This window comes from Rhincodon typus, chromosome 24 (genome assembly GCF_021869965.1).
Source record: "Rhincodon typus isolate 14 chromosome 24, sRhiTyp1.1, whole genome shotgun sequence".
NCBI classification, from domain to species: domain Eukaryota; kingdom Metazoa; phylum Chordata; class Chondrichthyes; order Orectolobiformes; family Rhincodontidae; genus Rhincodon; species Rhincodon typus.
In genome coordinates, this window is record NC_063355.1 from 23,277,989 (window position 1) to 23,294,679 (window position 16,691).

General features: G+C 39.3%; 1 protein-coding gene across 3 annotated transcripts in view; it reads right to left on the minus strand.

Moving 5' to 3' along the window:
- Positions 1-16,691, minus strand: part of setd1ba (SET domain containing 1B, histone lysine methyltransferase a) — a 113,235-nt gene that overhangs the window by 7,711 nt on the left and 88,833 nt on the right. For 2 of the 3 annotated variants that reach the window (XM_020511272.2, XM_048611436.1), the window contains 5 exons: positions 15,526-15,807; positions 11,952-13,640; positions 7,267-7,433; positions 1,783-1,920; positions 168-287 (listed from right to left, as the gene is read on the minus strand). In XM_020511272.2, coding sequence (XP_020366861.2) covers positions 168-287; positions 1,783-1,920; positions 7,267-7,433; positions 11,952-13,640; positions 15,526-15,807 — 2,396 coding nt within the window. The remainder of the gene's footprint in view (positions 1-167; positions 288-1,782; positions 1,921-7,266; positions 7,434-11,951; positions 13,641-15,525; positions 15,808-16,691) is intronic. The other variant, XM_048611438.1, reaches the window with a different exon arrangement.

The window sequence follows — 16,691 nt, forward strand, 5'->3', positions numbered from 1 at the left end:
CGGTGTGTGTGTGTGTGTGTGTGTGTGTGTGTGTGTGTGTGTGTGTGTGTGTGTGTGTGTGTGTGTGTGTCAGAAGCAAATTTTGGTGTTACAAGTTACAGAGATCCGAACATTTCTGCAAACCTAAAAGGAGATAAACATACAGTGAGAAATAAACAAGTTCTTACCTGTCTGATGTTTTGTCCAACATATTCAATGACCATTTCATCTGCTGCAATAGGTTCCATGGCAAAAAGCCCCCATTCATGGATATGACTCTTGGCAAATCTCAGCTTCTTCCTACGGAACTGTTAGTGACAAGGTGCAATTAAAACAGGTTTCTCATCTCCTTGAAAAAAAAAACTCCTTCTGTAAGCATCGATAACTAAAACACAGCCATGCATAAAACAAAGTACTGTTTATGATCCATATCTTATTTCACAATTGTACACAATTTGATAGAGAATGTGAGCATAGCCATTAGGAGTTGTGGAATTTAAATTCAGTTAATAAATAAATTTGGAATGAAAGCAAGTATCAATAACAGTGACCACCTCACTACTGGATTGTCATTAAACTCATTTTGTTCATTAATATCATTTACAGACGGAAATCAGTCATCCTTGGCTGGTTCAGCCTTTGTGTTACTCCAGGCTCACAACAATGTGACTGATTATTAACTTCGCCCTAAAATTGCCTAGCAGACTACCCAGTTAAGGGAATTTATGGATAGGCAATAAATGCTTATCTTGTGGTAATGCCTACCTAGAACAGTTACAACACAGGACATTCAGCCCATTATGTCCATGCCAGCTCTCTGCAAGAGCAAATCACTTAGTCCCTCTACCTCACATTTTCCCCACAGTTCAGCATTTTTTTTTCTTTTCAGACAATTATCCAATTCTCTTTTGAAGGCCTTGTTTGAATCTGCTGCCACCACAATCTCTTTCAGTGAATTCCAGATCCTACCGACTTGAAGTGCATAAATGCTTTCCTCATGTTGCTGTTGCTTCTTTCTTCAATCATCTAACTTTGTCAGTCTTCTAGTTCTGTATCCTCCAGTTAAAAGGAACAGATTCTCCCTACCCACTCCTGCAATGTCTTCTTTGTTGTTGGATTGGAAACATACTATATAGATAATTCTGCTGAATAAACTTGAGAAACCTGTGTGTCTCTCTGCCCTTTTAATTATTCTAATATAGACTGGGATAGTAATAGTACAAAGTCCACACAGTAGGTGGACTGCAGATTTGTTCCTCCAATTCGTGCTGGGTTATCCAGTCTGAGGAAGGGCACTGAGAGCAGCTTTTTAGGTTTAGGCTTTGGCTAATTGCACAGGAATCAAGCTCAGCATTTATATAACTTGTTGACACTCACTGTCCTTACTCAAAACTGTCATTTGGGGAAGATACCAGGGAGAGTTCAGTACCTATGAAACCACACACCAGCAAAAATAATTGAATAATTTTAGGAAAAGCAAATAAAGAAGGAAATAAATTTTAAAAAAATGTTTTACGGACAATTTTCAGCAAAACATTCAAGAGACTTAAACATTTTAAAATAAAAATGAATAACTAACTGAAAAAGATCAGGGTAATATTAAGAAAATCAGTGGTTTAACAAAAGGCATATGCATTATGTTCACCTATACAAACAGGACATTCAATTTTGAGGTAGCAGATGGTTTAGTTTTAATGCGGATGAACACATATGGTGGGACTGAAACGTCTTTTGTCCTTAGATCCTGTTCTGGGGAAAGCTTTAGAAACTACCACCAAAATGAATGGAACGGAGATCACAAACCTTCAGTTGATTAAATTTAAGGAGATCACTATCTGCAGGTAAGCCACCCATAAAGGACGAGAGGAGTCTGCGCTGCTCTGACCGCCTTTCTGAGCCTGCTCGACTGGAAGCATGTGGTTGTGCTGGAATACTCATTCCCTGTTTGAAAGAAAACACATTATTAGTTTTGGTTCTGTAAAACATACTTCACTCCTGTACTAAATCTGAAGAGTTTGTATAAATAGTTATTTGCCTTATGCACTATTTTTGTTGCTGATTATCATGCAAGTGATTGGCTTTCATCACCTTGTGATATTGAGCTTTACAGCAATCTAACAAACAAATAAAACATCTCCAAAATACAACAGGTACCATGTTCAGAGTCATTAACAAAATTCAGTGCCACTTTTAAATCATGGAATCTATCAAAATCACTCTCCTCTACTGCTCGACAGACTTCTCACTGCCAATTCTGGATCCTACCTGACTGATGGTGTAGGGGACTCAACAACGATTCACACTGCAGGTTGGAAATCAGTGCACAATTTAACAAGAATTATGATCCTCATGCATATCCTGTGGCAGAGTCCAATCCCACAGAACAGTGCCATGAAATGGAAACAGTGCCAATAACTCTGAATCACTGGCAAAGGAAAAAATGGAAACAGCAACATTAAATCGAGTCATACAGCATGGAAACGGGCTCTTTGGTCCAACTCATCCATGCCGACCAAGTTTCCCCAAATTAAACTAGTCCCATTTGCCTGCATATGGTCAATGTTCCTCTAAACCCTTCCCAGTCATATACCTGTCCAAATGCCTTTTAAATGTTTTAACTGTAACTGCATCTACCACTTCCTCTGACATTTCGTTCCATATTCAAACTGCCCTCAGGTCTTTTTTAAATCTTCCTCCTCTCACCTTAAAAATATGCCCTCCAGTTTGGAACTCTCCTACCCTAGGGAAAAGGCCGTTGCTATTTACCTTAAACGATTTTATAGACCTCTATAAGGTCACCCCTCAACCTCCTACACTCCAGTGAAAAAAGTCTCAGCCTGTCCAGTCTCTCCCTACAACTCAAACCCTCCATTTCTGGCAACATCCTGGTAAATCTTTTCTGAACCCTGTCCAATTTAATAATATCCTCCCTACAGCAGGGTGACCAGAGCTGTACACATATTCCAAAAATGGCCTCACCAAAATCCTGTACAGCTGCAACATGACGTCTCAACTCCTATACTCAATGGTCTGAACAATGAAGGTAAGTGTGCCAAATGCTTTCTTTACCACCCTGTTTACCAGTGACACAATTTTCAAAGAACTATGTACCTGTACCCCAGGTGTCTGTTCAACAACACAACCCAGGCCCTACCATTAACTTTATACCTCCTTCTCTTATTAGTTTTACCAAAATGCAACACCTCACATTTATCCAAATTAAACTCCATCTGCCACTCCTCAGCCCATTGGCCAATTGATCAAGATCTCTTTGTAATCTTAGATAATCTTCTTCACAGTCGACTATACCACCAATTCTGGAGTCATCGCAAACTTACTAACCATATGAGGAATGGGAGAACAGTGTTACTCAGATGAAGCAACACAGAATATATACTTTACATATATTCACAACATAACTCAATTTGATCACAGAAATAAGAAAAAAATCCATTACTGTTTGCCATTATGTTCAGGGCTCTGGTTTTGATTTTTATTAGGGGGTCACAATTCTTTATTCAGGAGGAAATAACAGCTAATGTTCCAGGGAACTGAGTTTGAATCCTGCCACAACAGATGGTGGAATTTGAATTCAATAAAAAATATCTGGAAGTAAGAATCTAGTAATGACAATGAAACCATTGTTGATTATTGGGAAAAAACACCCACCTAGCTCATTAATGCCCTTCAGGGAAGGAAATCTACCATCCTCACCTGGTCTGGCCTACATGTGACTCCAGACCAACAGCAATGTGGTTGACTCTCAACTGCCCTCTCAAATGGCCTACCAAGCCATTCAGCTGTATCCATCGCTACAAAGTCGCTACAAAGTCTCAACAAAGAAATCAAACTGGATGAACCACCTGGCACTGACCTAGGCAAATGGCAGAAACAGCCCAGTAGACCCTGCAAAGTCCTCCTTACCGGGGCTAGTGCCAAAATTGGGAGAGCTATCTCACAGAATAGTCAAGCAACATAGTCATGCTCACGGAAATCATACCTTAGAGACAATGTCCCAGACCCACTATCACCATCCCTGGATACATCCTGTCCCACCAGCAGGACAGACCCAGCAGTGGTGGCGGCACAGTGGCAAATATTTGGGAGGGAGTTACACTGGGAGTCATACAGCATGGAAACAGATCCTTCAGGCCATCTAGTTAATGCCAACCATATTCCCAAACTAAACTCGTCCCACCTCCCTGCTCCCAACGCATATCCCTCCAAACCTTTCCTACTCATGTACTTATCCAAATGTCTTTTAAATGTTGTAACTGTTCCTGCATCCACCACTTCCTCTGGCAGTTCATTCCATACACTAATCACTCTGTAAAAAAAAAAAGTTGGCTCTCATGTCCTTTTCAAAATATTTCTCCTTTCACTTTAAAAACATGTTCCCTAGTTTTGAACTCCTCCACTTCAGGCAAAATACCTTTGCTATTCACCTTATCTATGCCCCTTATAATTTTATAAACTTTGATAAGGTCACCCTTTAACCTCCTTCGCTCCAGTGAAAAAGACCTCAGTCTATATAGTCTATTTTTATAACTCAAACCCTCCACTCCTGGTAAATCTTTTCTGAATCCTCCCGAGTTTAATAGTGTCCTTCTTATAACAGGGCAAGCAGAACAGCACACGGTATTCTAGAAACGGCCTTACTAACGTCCTGTACGACCTCAACATGACGTCCCAACTCCTCTACTCAAAGGTTTGAACATGTCCTCAACATTGACTTCTCACCCCCATCAAGTTTCATGGCTTCAGGTGAAACACAGGCAAGGAAACTCCCTGCTGATTAGTAGGCACCGTCTTCCCTCAGCTGAAGAATCAGTACTCCTCCATGCTGAACATTTGGAGGAATCACGGGGGGTGGCGAGGGTGCAAAATGTACACTCGAGGGCAAGATTTCAATGTCAGCAATACTAATGGAGCTGACCAGGTCCTAAAGGACATAGCTAATAGCCTGGGTCTGCAGCAGGTGGTGAGGGAACCAACAAGAGGGAAAAACATACTTGACCTCATCCTTACCAATCTGCCAGCTGCAGCTGCATCTGTCCATGACAGTATAAGTAAAAGTGACCACCGTACAGTCATTATGAAGATGAAATCCCTCCTTCATATTGAGAATACCCTCCATCATGTTATGTGGCACCATCACCGTGCTAAATGAGACAGATTTTGAACAGATCTAGCAAGACTGGGCATCCATAAGGATTGAGAGCCATCAACAACAATTGAGTTGTACTCCAATACAATCTGTAACCTCATGGCCGGGCATATCCCAACTCAGTCACTACCATCAAGCCAGGGGATCAACCCTGGTTCAATGGAGAGTGCAGGAGGGCATGCCAGGAGCATCACCAGGCATACCTGAAGATGAGGTATCAATCTGGTGAAGCCACCAAACAGGACTACTTGCATACCACTCAGCACAAGCAGCAAGTGACAGAGAGAACTAAGCGATCCCACAACCAACAGATCAGATCTAACCTCTGCAATCCTACCACATTCAGTCGTGAATGGTGGTGGACAATTAAGCAACTCACTGGAGGAGGTGGTTGCACAAATATCCCCATCCTCAATGGGGGAAGAGCCCAACACATTAGTGCAAAAGACAAGGCTGAAGCATTCACAGCAATCTTCAGCCAGAAGTTCACCAATGATTGCATAATGTTCAGGACCATTTACAATTCATCAGATACTGAAGCAGCCCATATTCAAATGCTACAAAATCTAGACAATATCCATGCTTGGGCTGTCAAGTGGCAAGTAACATTAGCGCTACACAAATGCCAGGTAATGATCATCACCAATGAGACATCATTTAACCACCACCCCTCGACAGTCAACGATGTTACCATCACTGAATTGACCACTATTAGTATCTTTGGGGTTGCTATCGATCAAAAACTCAACTGGACTTGCTGTACAAATATAGTTGCTTCAAGAACCGGTCAGAGGCCAGGAAGTAACTCACCTCCTGACTGCTCAAAGTCTGTCCACTATCGACAAGGCACAAGTCAGCAGTGTGATGGAATACACCCACTTGCCTAGATGGGTGCAGCTCCAACAACACTCAAGAAGCCTGACACCATCCAGGACAAAGCAGGCTGATTGATCGGCACCACATCCACTGACACTCAGTAGCAGCAGTGTGTACTGTTCACAAGATGCACTGCAGAAATTCACCAAAGATTTTAAGGCAGTAACTTCCAAACCCATGACCACTTCCATCTAGAAGGACAAGGGCAGCAGATACATGGGAACACCACCATATGTAGGATCCCCTCCAAGCCACTCACCATCCTGACTTGGAAATACATCACTAGTCCTTCGATGTCAGTGGGTCAAAATGCTGGAATTCCCTCCCTAATGACATTGTAGGTCAACCCACAGCACAACCCACTGCAGTGGTTCAAGGTGGTGGCTCACCACCTTCAGAAGGGCAAGTAGGGATGGGCAATGAATGCTGGCCAAACAGCAATGCCCACGTCCCATGCATGAATAAAAAGTATTTTAAAAACCATACAATATACCACCTCAATAATACATAACTCATTTTTATGCAACTACCAAATACTGTTTACTTGATAGAAAAGTTTGCAGAGAAACTACTAACATGCACTAATTAGCACAACAGTAAACTGTCACAACATTTTACTCCACTTGGTCTTTTCAATCGATTAATAGAATACCATACTTAGGCCATGACATTCTTTAAAGGGTATTCACATACGCTGGTAAATCTACTGTAACACACACACAATGATACTTCATTGCGATCTAGAACAGCTCTACAACGAGCAAGTGATGACCTGTTTCAAGGTATTAAAACTAAACTCTGAATTGTAAACAGCAAGTGTGAAATCAAACATCTCAAACATAGAATGTTTATGACCATTGCACATGTGCAGATCTAGCATTTAAAAAATAGTGCAAACTTAACGTCCTCCTTTCACATGTGTAAATTAATAATCCCCACAACCCTATTAAAACAATTAAAAGCAGGGGGAGACAACACAGTCACTAGTTCCACACACTACAGAAATACACCAAGCAATTTAGTTTAGCTTGAATGAACCCAACACCCAGGGGAAAAAAAAAATCAATGGAATTGTTTTAGTCAATAATCAAGCTGCATATTAAAAGAAATTGCCGCGCGAGTTCTAAAGTTGCTTCAGAATTTAACTTTGAACTTCAAATATAAAGCAAGTCTGGAGAAAGGAATTGGCAAATATTAGGGAATTGGAATCAATTTCAAATGTTCTCTCTACTTCGTAATCTTACTTGTGTGTCAGTCGGTGGCTCATCGGCTAATGTGCCACTGATGTTGAGGTATTTCGCTTTGTCCTTGTTACTGATTTTGTAATAGCCTTCACTGCGGGCACAGCCTGTGACATGCTCCCTTATTCCGTCTTCTTTTTTCTTTTTCTTAATAGTGGAACTATAAGTATGTGCACAATGTTAAGGAGAAATTCTGAAATGCAACAGGTAACTTTCTAACCAAAAGAGGTTTAAAACAGTGAGCTTTTCTCATAGTCTTGCTTTGAACTACAAGTCAGAGTCACAGAGTCATAACAACACAGACAGAAGCCACTTGTCCCATCAACACCGGCTATCTGTATAGCATCCTAGTCAGTACCATTTCTCCCGATCAACCTCATAACCCTGCAAGTTTGTTTCTTCGAGTATCTCTTCAATTTCCATCTGAAATATTTGAACATCTCCACTTTCACCTTCCTCATAGATGGTAGCCAAATTATAAAAAGTACCCTCAAAATAAAAAATCCACAAATTGATACAAGTAATTTTCTGCTAAATTAATTAAAAACATAATTAGGCAGGATGTTATAAACGATATTAACACTTTTACTGCATTATGATTTGGAGGATATGCTACTTCATTAACTGGGATTGTTTGTGTCATGTTAGGAAGAAAAAGGTCAGATTACTGATTTGCTGAATAAACCAAATATCATGTTTATAATTGTTAGGGCTTTTTTTTTATATTAGTGCATTGGGGGTAAAGTTCTATGGGAATCCATTATTCTGCGGTAATCAACCTTTATGCTTCTTTATCAATGCATTATTTTTGAATTAATTATCTAATATCTAGCAGGAGGACATGTGGGAGCAGTGTTTGCTTATACTGGAGGTGCTCCAATACTTTGTACTCCTAGAATAGTAAGATTTGACAGCAATGACATTAAATTGTTGGTATGGGTCTAGGAGATGGGCATCAATGGTAGTGGAATGCAATGTTTAGTAGTCTTGTGGTTGGAATGCAATTTGACTCACTGGTGGATTCCTGATAATTGCATTCATGAGTGTATTGGGAGTAAGGGGATGGGAGTAACATCAATGCTTCCTAATAGCAGAAGTTGAGGCATCCAGGACACAACACTGGTTGATAACTTTCTAAGTTAAGTTTAGTGATTACTGGTTGGTTCCTGGAAGTATATGACTGAATCTTTGCTATGTTTATTATTGATATCTTTCCAGTCTCTCATTTGTGTCTCTTACTGCAATTGGAATATTCACATTTTCTAACCATCTATATAATATAGATGTTTTCTGTTTGATTCTAAAATTCAACTAATTTATTTTAAAATAAATTCATACTGGGATGTGAAAATAATGTGTATGCTCGTGTTACTTCACTTAATACATTCTCTAAACATTCCTTAATAAAACCAACATGCAGCAGTGTGATAGACAGGGATGAAATTTTTAAAAATGATGAAGCATTTTGGTTAATTAACAAACCATAATGGCAAAATGATTACTTAGTTTGCAACTAAAATGTTAGGTTAAGCTTTTCTACTATGAATGCAGACATGCTTAGTGAAGACTTTTCTGCATTTTATAGGTTTGCATGTAAGCATTTATAGAAAATATTCAATTGGAAGTAAACAAAGTATGCACAACATGCAAGATTAGAATTAACAGAAGCACGTCACATGTGGCAATGCCGAGAGTCAAAGGTTTAGTAAGTACAGCAGTGTGATGGCAATTATTATCACCAAGAATACCAATATAAGCATTGGATGTAGGTAGTGGGGCTTCAGTGGAATAGATTTTCCAAGTGTACCATAATTTTGAGGTCCAGCTGCTAGAATAGGGGGACATTCTGAAATGTTGCTGCAGTTTCCAAGATCAGAGAGAAACTGGGAATGTGAGCACAGAGATGGTCCTGTGACCTCGGGAATTGGAGATAGAATTCTTGAAGAGCAAATTGAGAGTTATGAGAGTGCTGAGGCCTAAACAAAAAACAAGGTACAGGATATTCAGAGTCTGGCAATAATTGATGGATAGCAGGGGTAGATAGCCACAACAGTAAGTGCCTTGAGAGGAGAACAGCCCAGACGATTAGGAAGCAAACTACAGCTGATCCATTTCCCAACAGACGGGCCTAATCCCCTTCTGTATTTCCATCCATCAGTCTTTGCTTGATCTGCCTAAAGCCTGCTTTCTGCCATTGGGTATATGCCCCCGAAGACCATACCATCCGCCCAATACCTCCATCACTTTTCTTGTTGCTAACTAGTTTCTGCCTTTAGATTATTTCTTTAGAACAAGGTCATTCAATACATTAGCCATGAGCCCAACTGGGCATTCCAGTGTAACTAATTGTATTCCTGATTAGGAAACAACCAACACCCTTACTTGTATGGCTTCTGTTGGTATTTTGTAGAATTGTTCATGAACTGATGAACTGGTAAAATGATAAACTGAAAATTCATGTGCCTAATTTAATAAATATGTAAGTGAATGTATGATGTTTTCTACCAAATTGAATGCATGTGGCTATCACTTTATCCAAACCTATGGCAAGTCAGCAATGTACACTTGATAAGAATGGCTTAAAGCACTTATTAATATATTGCATATAATGGACTGGGACATGAAATTTACCTTTGGGTGCACCAGTACAATCCCCAAAATCAATTTCCACTAAATAATCAAAAATTAAGTTGTATTTTACACGTTTAACAGTTTAAGTTTTTAAAGAAATTAAGTTTTGAAAATAGTTTAGACTTTTCCTAAATTGAAATTTCAAATGATAGACATAGTAACTAATTTTTTAAAATAAACACATCGGTCATATGTGACCGAAAAGGTCAATACCTACTCTAATTTTAGGTCTTTTACATTCATAATAACAAAGACAGTTTAGTGTCAGACTGGTTCAAAATGAAGATTTAAGAATTTAATCTCTATTTTCTTTCAAAGTCTTTCAGAAAAAGGAAAGAATTTTTAAAAATTTCTCGAGAGGCAAATTCCAAGTCATGAAGATGCACAGATAGCGTGTTGGGAAACACAGTAAGTATATGTGCTCAGAATGCAGAGATGAATAATTGTTGAGATAAAATTTTCCGATCAAGGCTGATAATTTAGATGTGGAAACGCAGATGTTACAGTGCAGAAGGAAGCCATTCAGCCCATCATGTCTGCTCTGGTTCTCTGAATGAACATTATCTCTTGGTGTCATTCAACTGCCTTTTCCTTATAACCCTGCACATTGCTCGATTATCTGAATGGAAACAATGCCTTTGAATGTAATTGAGGCCTTCAAGTAAAAACTTTTGGAAAAGACATTAAAAGAAACAAAAAGGTACATTTGTTAACATGCAATGAAAGCTGTGTATTTTTAATTTACTTTAAATTGTTTAAAAGCTTAGCTTGGGCATTAGATATTTCAGTTTCTGGGGAAAAAATTGACAGTTGTTGCTCAAGAAGCATTTTGTTTGATTCATCGACAAAATACAACATTTAAAAATAGTTACGTTGGAAAAAGCTTTTGCTATTTTAAACGTTGACAAAACCAATTTCAACATGAAATGTTGACTGGGAAGACATTATTCAAAAATGTGTTACAGTAAGAAATGTTTGTTAACAGAAACTATGTCAGATGATATTTTTGAAACGGATGAATAGGCATAAAGAGCTGGCAAGGAACTCAAATGTATTTAAACTAATTAAAGTTGTAAAGCAAATGCTGCTTTCAGATTTTCATTTAAATAAACAAAAACGTATCTTTAATTAGTAAATGTAATTCTACAAGATAGACACATACCATCATAAATGTCTAATATTCTGCTGCAGCAACACTAAATGTTAAAACTGACCAATATTTATGATAGCTAGTTTCTGTCTTGCAATGGTTTATTTGTACCATTGCAACAGGAAGGGAACATTAATGTAGACTAGAGAAGTTCAAATCAAAACAAACATACAGCAAGTCAGAAAGTGTCTGTGGAGTGAATAAATAAAGTTGTTTAATTTGAAATGGAATATGCATCTTGGAAATGATTTACTCCTGTAGACATGGTGAAGACTGCAGAATATCCAATGTTTAACAGGGTGATACATCCCTTCAATCTATGTTTTCTCTTCCAATGTGAAGTCTACATGAGTTGCTATTTGCATTGTTAGCTTGGAGAAACAGAGTGTAAACTGGAGTGGTTATCATGTAACACCCAACTCAGTACAGACCAGGGCTTGACATTGAATCATCTTGGTACAGATGACCTGAACCACATTAAAAAATGCATTTTTCAAATCAGCCACAGAAGGCTTGGTTCACATTTTAGCTTCAAACTCTGTATGCACAAATTGAATTTCCCCCACTTATTCAATGCCACACAATAATTGGAGAGTGCTTCAAGGTTGTGATCATTACAATTAGAAACAGAATAGGAAAATATTCAACACGGGATGTTCTGACGTATTACTGTGAATAGGAATAAACAGCTAAGTTATTCTAACTAAAGAATATGTACAAGAGCTGAATTATTTTCCACTAATTGACTTGTCTATTAATCAACACAGAGAAATTTAAAAGTGAGACATAATTGACAATGATCTGCAATGTAGCATAAAACTATCTTCTTTCAAAAGTCATAAGTGATCATGCTCAAGAAAAATTGTTGCCATAGACACAATACAAGTATCATAATTTGAAAGGATATGAGGATGGTGAACCCACAGTGTGTCATTCAGACAGTCCATGCAATTATCCTGCAGAAGCATTCGGTCATAGGTAATCTTCATAAATTTAATATCTTCCTCATCCATTCCTTCATTCCATATGTCATACAAAATGGTCATCTCCTCAAATTCTGAACGGGGTTTAAATAGTGACCTAGGTGGTGAAGATTCAGCTGATAGAATATCATCATACCAAGCATCCTCATGTTTTCTCCTATGCCTCCGAGTCCATCGTTCCCTAAGTTTAGCTTTTTCTTGCTTATCATCTTCATCATCTTCATATTCTTCATCATCATCTTCCTCATCTTCAATTTTGACCTTTATCTGCAGTTCTTTCAAAGCCAACCTATCAGATTCTTTTAGTTTTTTGCTTCTACAGTCCCAAAATGTATCAGTGTTAATCATGGCACTTTCCTCTGCAGAAGGTTTAACCTTTTGTAAGTAGACATCTTCCCTAAAGTCTAACATAACAGCTGCTGGGTCTTTCACACCAAACTGATCATCACTCCACTTATTATAGAGATCTTTATTATCAGCTTGAATTATGCTGGCCTGTAGGGGAGACTGTAGCTTACTACCAACTTTAATCTTTGATTCCTCTATCAATTGGGAATCAAGACTAGGGACTGGTGGCTGAGACACTGGCTTTTCCTTTGCATAGCTGATCTTGTGATGTGGAATCTTTTGGTTTGGAACACTGCTGAGAGGTAAAGAAGGTACTGGTTCTGACAAAATTAATGCTATCTCAGTTTCTGGTTTGTTTTCGTCTTCCAATTTTTCCCTGTTATTTGGCACAATTGTGGGTTTTATAGATGAACTCAATGAGGAATCAGACAATAATCCAAGGTCCAGTGGGAAATTAGGCGGTGTAATGAAAGTGACAGGAAGGGAAGGGGGTAGCAAACTATTCACACCCAGCAATGGGGATGTACTAGAAGAAATTAGATTTTCTTTTTCTCCATCCAATGAAGGCTTTTTGGATGCCAATAATGGAGATACAGCAGTATTTGCTTCAGGGAAAGCTGCAGAAAAATTAAAGTCTCTGCCTGGAGTGCGAGGAACTCCAGAGTTTACTCCAGGAGACTGAGATGGGTATGTAAAAGGACTACCAGGAATGTGAGGTGAGCTCAGAATCAAGCTGTTTCCTGTCAATGGTCCTTCACTTCCTGGTGTCGGTGGAACGGTCTCAGTGCTCAGAGACGTTGTTAAACTTTTTGCAGAATCGGCCACAAAATCACGCCCAGGAGTTCTTGGTGGACCATCTTCAGATGCTGTTTTCACTAAAACTGGATGTTCAGGAACGGGTGATCTGATGACCACAGGGACCTCCTGTCTTCCAGGTGTTGGAGGGATCGCTGGTATGGAGACAGATGGTTTGACAAGGGATGACATGGAAGTGTCAGAGTCAGAATGGATTGAGATTTCTCTGCCAGGCGTGCGTGGAAGACCATCATCCTCATCTGCTGATGGTGAGGTGAACTTCATTTTATTACGCATCTCGGAGTCACTGTCATCAGACTTGTTCAGAACACTACCTTTAATAACAGAAAGAGCAGCAAAGGCTCCTGTTGGCGTGGGTGGCCTGTGCGTTCGAACATCCTCAGCGAGGTTTGCCTTTTGAGACTCAGATATTTCAGGTTCCAATTCAATGTCTGTCTCAGGCTCCACTGCTGCAAGAAAGGTGAATGGATCATTCAAATAAAGATTACTTAGTAATAACCTGCCTGCAGATTTAAGACACTGGCAAAAATAAAAACATTTTTCACTTTGCCCCCATCCCTCAACTCTCTGAAAGTACCCAACAAGATCCCTCACTCTTTGCCCATAGCTATGCAATTTTTACTGATTTAAGCAGTCATCCAATTTCCAACCGAAACTTATGACTAAATCTGCTTCCACTATCCTTTCAGGCAATGTATTCCAGATCACAACAATACATTGAACAAAGAAAATCTCGCTTTCTCCCTGGCTTTTTGACAATAATTTTAAATCTGTCCTCCAATTACCTACCCACTGGTGATAGTTTCTGCCTATCGTCACTATCAAAACACCTCAATAATGAACTCATCTCTTAAATCTCTACTTAACATTCTCTATCTTAAAGGAGAAAATTCTCAATTTCATCATTGAGTCTACAGCAGAGAAATCAGCTATTTAGCTCAACTGGTCAATAAAAGCATCTATGCTTCACATGAGTCTCCAACCATGTTATATAGCCCCATCAGGTTAAAATAACCATTTTATCATATTAAAGTACAACAAAGAACTGTGTATGCCAGAGATCTGACACAAACAGAAACAGAAATTGCTAGAGAAGCTCAGCAGGATTTGTGAAGAGAAAACACAGTTCATGTCTTGAGTCGAGTGCCCCTCCTTCTGAACTAGTAGCAGCGAGAGAAAGGTAGTATTTATGCTGATGACTAAGCGGGCGTTTTAGATAAGTGAAGAGGGAGCTCCGAGAGAGAAACAGAAAGGTAGGAGATGCTTGATAATAAGCCATGGAAGATGATATGGCTAAGGGCCCTGTATACCATGGTAATGGGGAATCCTCAGTTGAGGAAAAATATGGACATTTGAGGCCCCCCTGTGGAAGGTGGTATCATTAAAACATATGCAACGGGGATGGAAAAACTGGAAGAATGGCATGGAGTCCTTACAGGAAGCAGGTGTGAGGATGGATAGTTAAGGTAACTGTGGGAGTTGGTGGATTTGTAATGGATATCTGTCGTCAGCCTGTCCTCAAAAATTGAAACAGATCACCTATTTACCTCTTGCCACATCCCCGGTCCTGTCATGAAAATGGGCTGATTTCAGCACAGCCAACCCACTTTCACCTGCTCATAGTCCCCTTTATCACCTATCTAACCTCTCTTCTTCTCTAATTTATTATCAGCAATCCCTTGCCTTCCTACCTTTTTCTCTCTCTCTCTCTCTCCCCCTCCCTGGGCTCCCTCTCCACCTATCTGCTCACTCCACTGTCATCAGCATAAATACCATATTTTCCTAGCTGTTGCCAGTTCTGGAGAAGGATCACCAGGCTCAAAATTCTGGCTCTATGATATTTTCACAGATGTTGCTGGACCTGCTGAGTTTTGGCAGCAATTTCGGTTTCTGGTTCAGATCCGCAGTTCTTTTTTTTTAATCTTAATTTTTCTGACTTTTTAGGCATGGAAACTGTGCTTCTGGATGGCAGAGCTCAAAGAAATTTGGTACAAATCACTCATCTTTTGAAACTGCTCTTCCTGTCCCGAAGTGAAAGAATCCTAACAGTAGGATATGAATATCCACCCTAATTACTCTAATTATCCCATCTTTTATATTTTGGATGCAGCCAACATTGAAGCAGATTTGTAGAAGCCCCACTTCCCACAGAGTATCTGTGTCCTTGCACTGGAGAATCTAACTCTAATGTTAATTGGATTTCAATATTTCTTAATGACACTGATAAAATCTGAAGATTGACATTTAGAATTTCACAACAAAGGATTTGCAAATAAAAACTGCAAAGTTTGATTCCTAATTGTAACAAGATATTAAGCTAGCAGTTGTATCTACCTGGAACTCCTTCTGGCGATGAAACAGGTAATAATCTTGATTCAGTTTCTGCTGGAGTTTCTAAGGTAACATCATTTGGGGCATCGACTACCTCTTCCACTTCTCCGGCTGCTTCTTCCACCTGTACTTCAGTCCCTTGTAATAGTGGCAGTTTTTCTTTCTCTTCTTCCTCCTCCTCCTCTTCCTCTTCATCTTCAGAGCTAGATTCATATTCTGAAGATTCATCGCTGTCTTCTGAATATTCCCCTTCTACTTTGGATGAAGCAACACTGATCACTTCATCTGTAAATATAGAGATTGCAATATTATTTGCAGCATCTGTTATGTAAATCAGAAGGAAAGCAAAAGGCTGCATGGGGCATAAAGAGAGAAATATGAGGAGTAGGTCATTTGACTCCTTAAGTCTGCTCCCCATTCAAAAGATCAAACTGCTCTTTCATGCCAGTTCCTCATTGCCCTCTTCTGCCTGATGGTTCAAAAATCTACCTTCTCTTTAAATACTTCGTGATCTAGCATTCATAACTCTCTGGGGTCAGGAATTCCAGGCATTCATTACCTTCTGGGAGTATAAATTCCTTTGTTTTAAATGAGTGTCTTCTTATTATGTAACTGTACAGCATAGTTTGAGATCCATCTTCTCAACATCTCTACCTTGTCAAGCCCCCTCAGAATCTTGTATGTTTCACCCTCATTCTCCTAAGCTCAAATGAAAAAGGCATAACCAATTACAGTAACAGCACTCAGTACGATTATACACTAGTAGGTCTTGCACAGTAAAAGAATAATAGGAAGTTCACTTGCTATCCAATTCACTATATTTCAGTCACGGAGGGAAAATCAATATTTGGAGAATAGCAATCTATACCTCCATCACATACTTCCTACCCGGCGCTGCAATAGTGACACTTAAAGGCTATAATTAGGCTGGCTAATCCTTATTTGGGAAAATGGAATGTAACACAGAAGACTCAAAATGGGAGGCACTACTTCTAGAATTTCAAACATCAGAAGTGGGGACTTTCTTGCAACCAGGGATAACAAGTAGAATAATAGGAGGCGGCCATTTGGTCTATTCGTGTCTCTACCAGCTCCCAAAAGAGGTATCCATTCTCCATTCCTATCTAAATTCATCACTTTCAAATATATACCCAGTTCTCTTTTTGAAC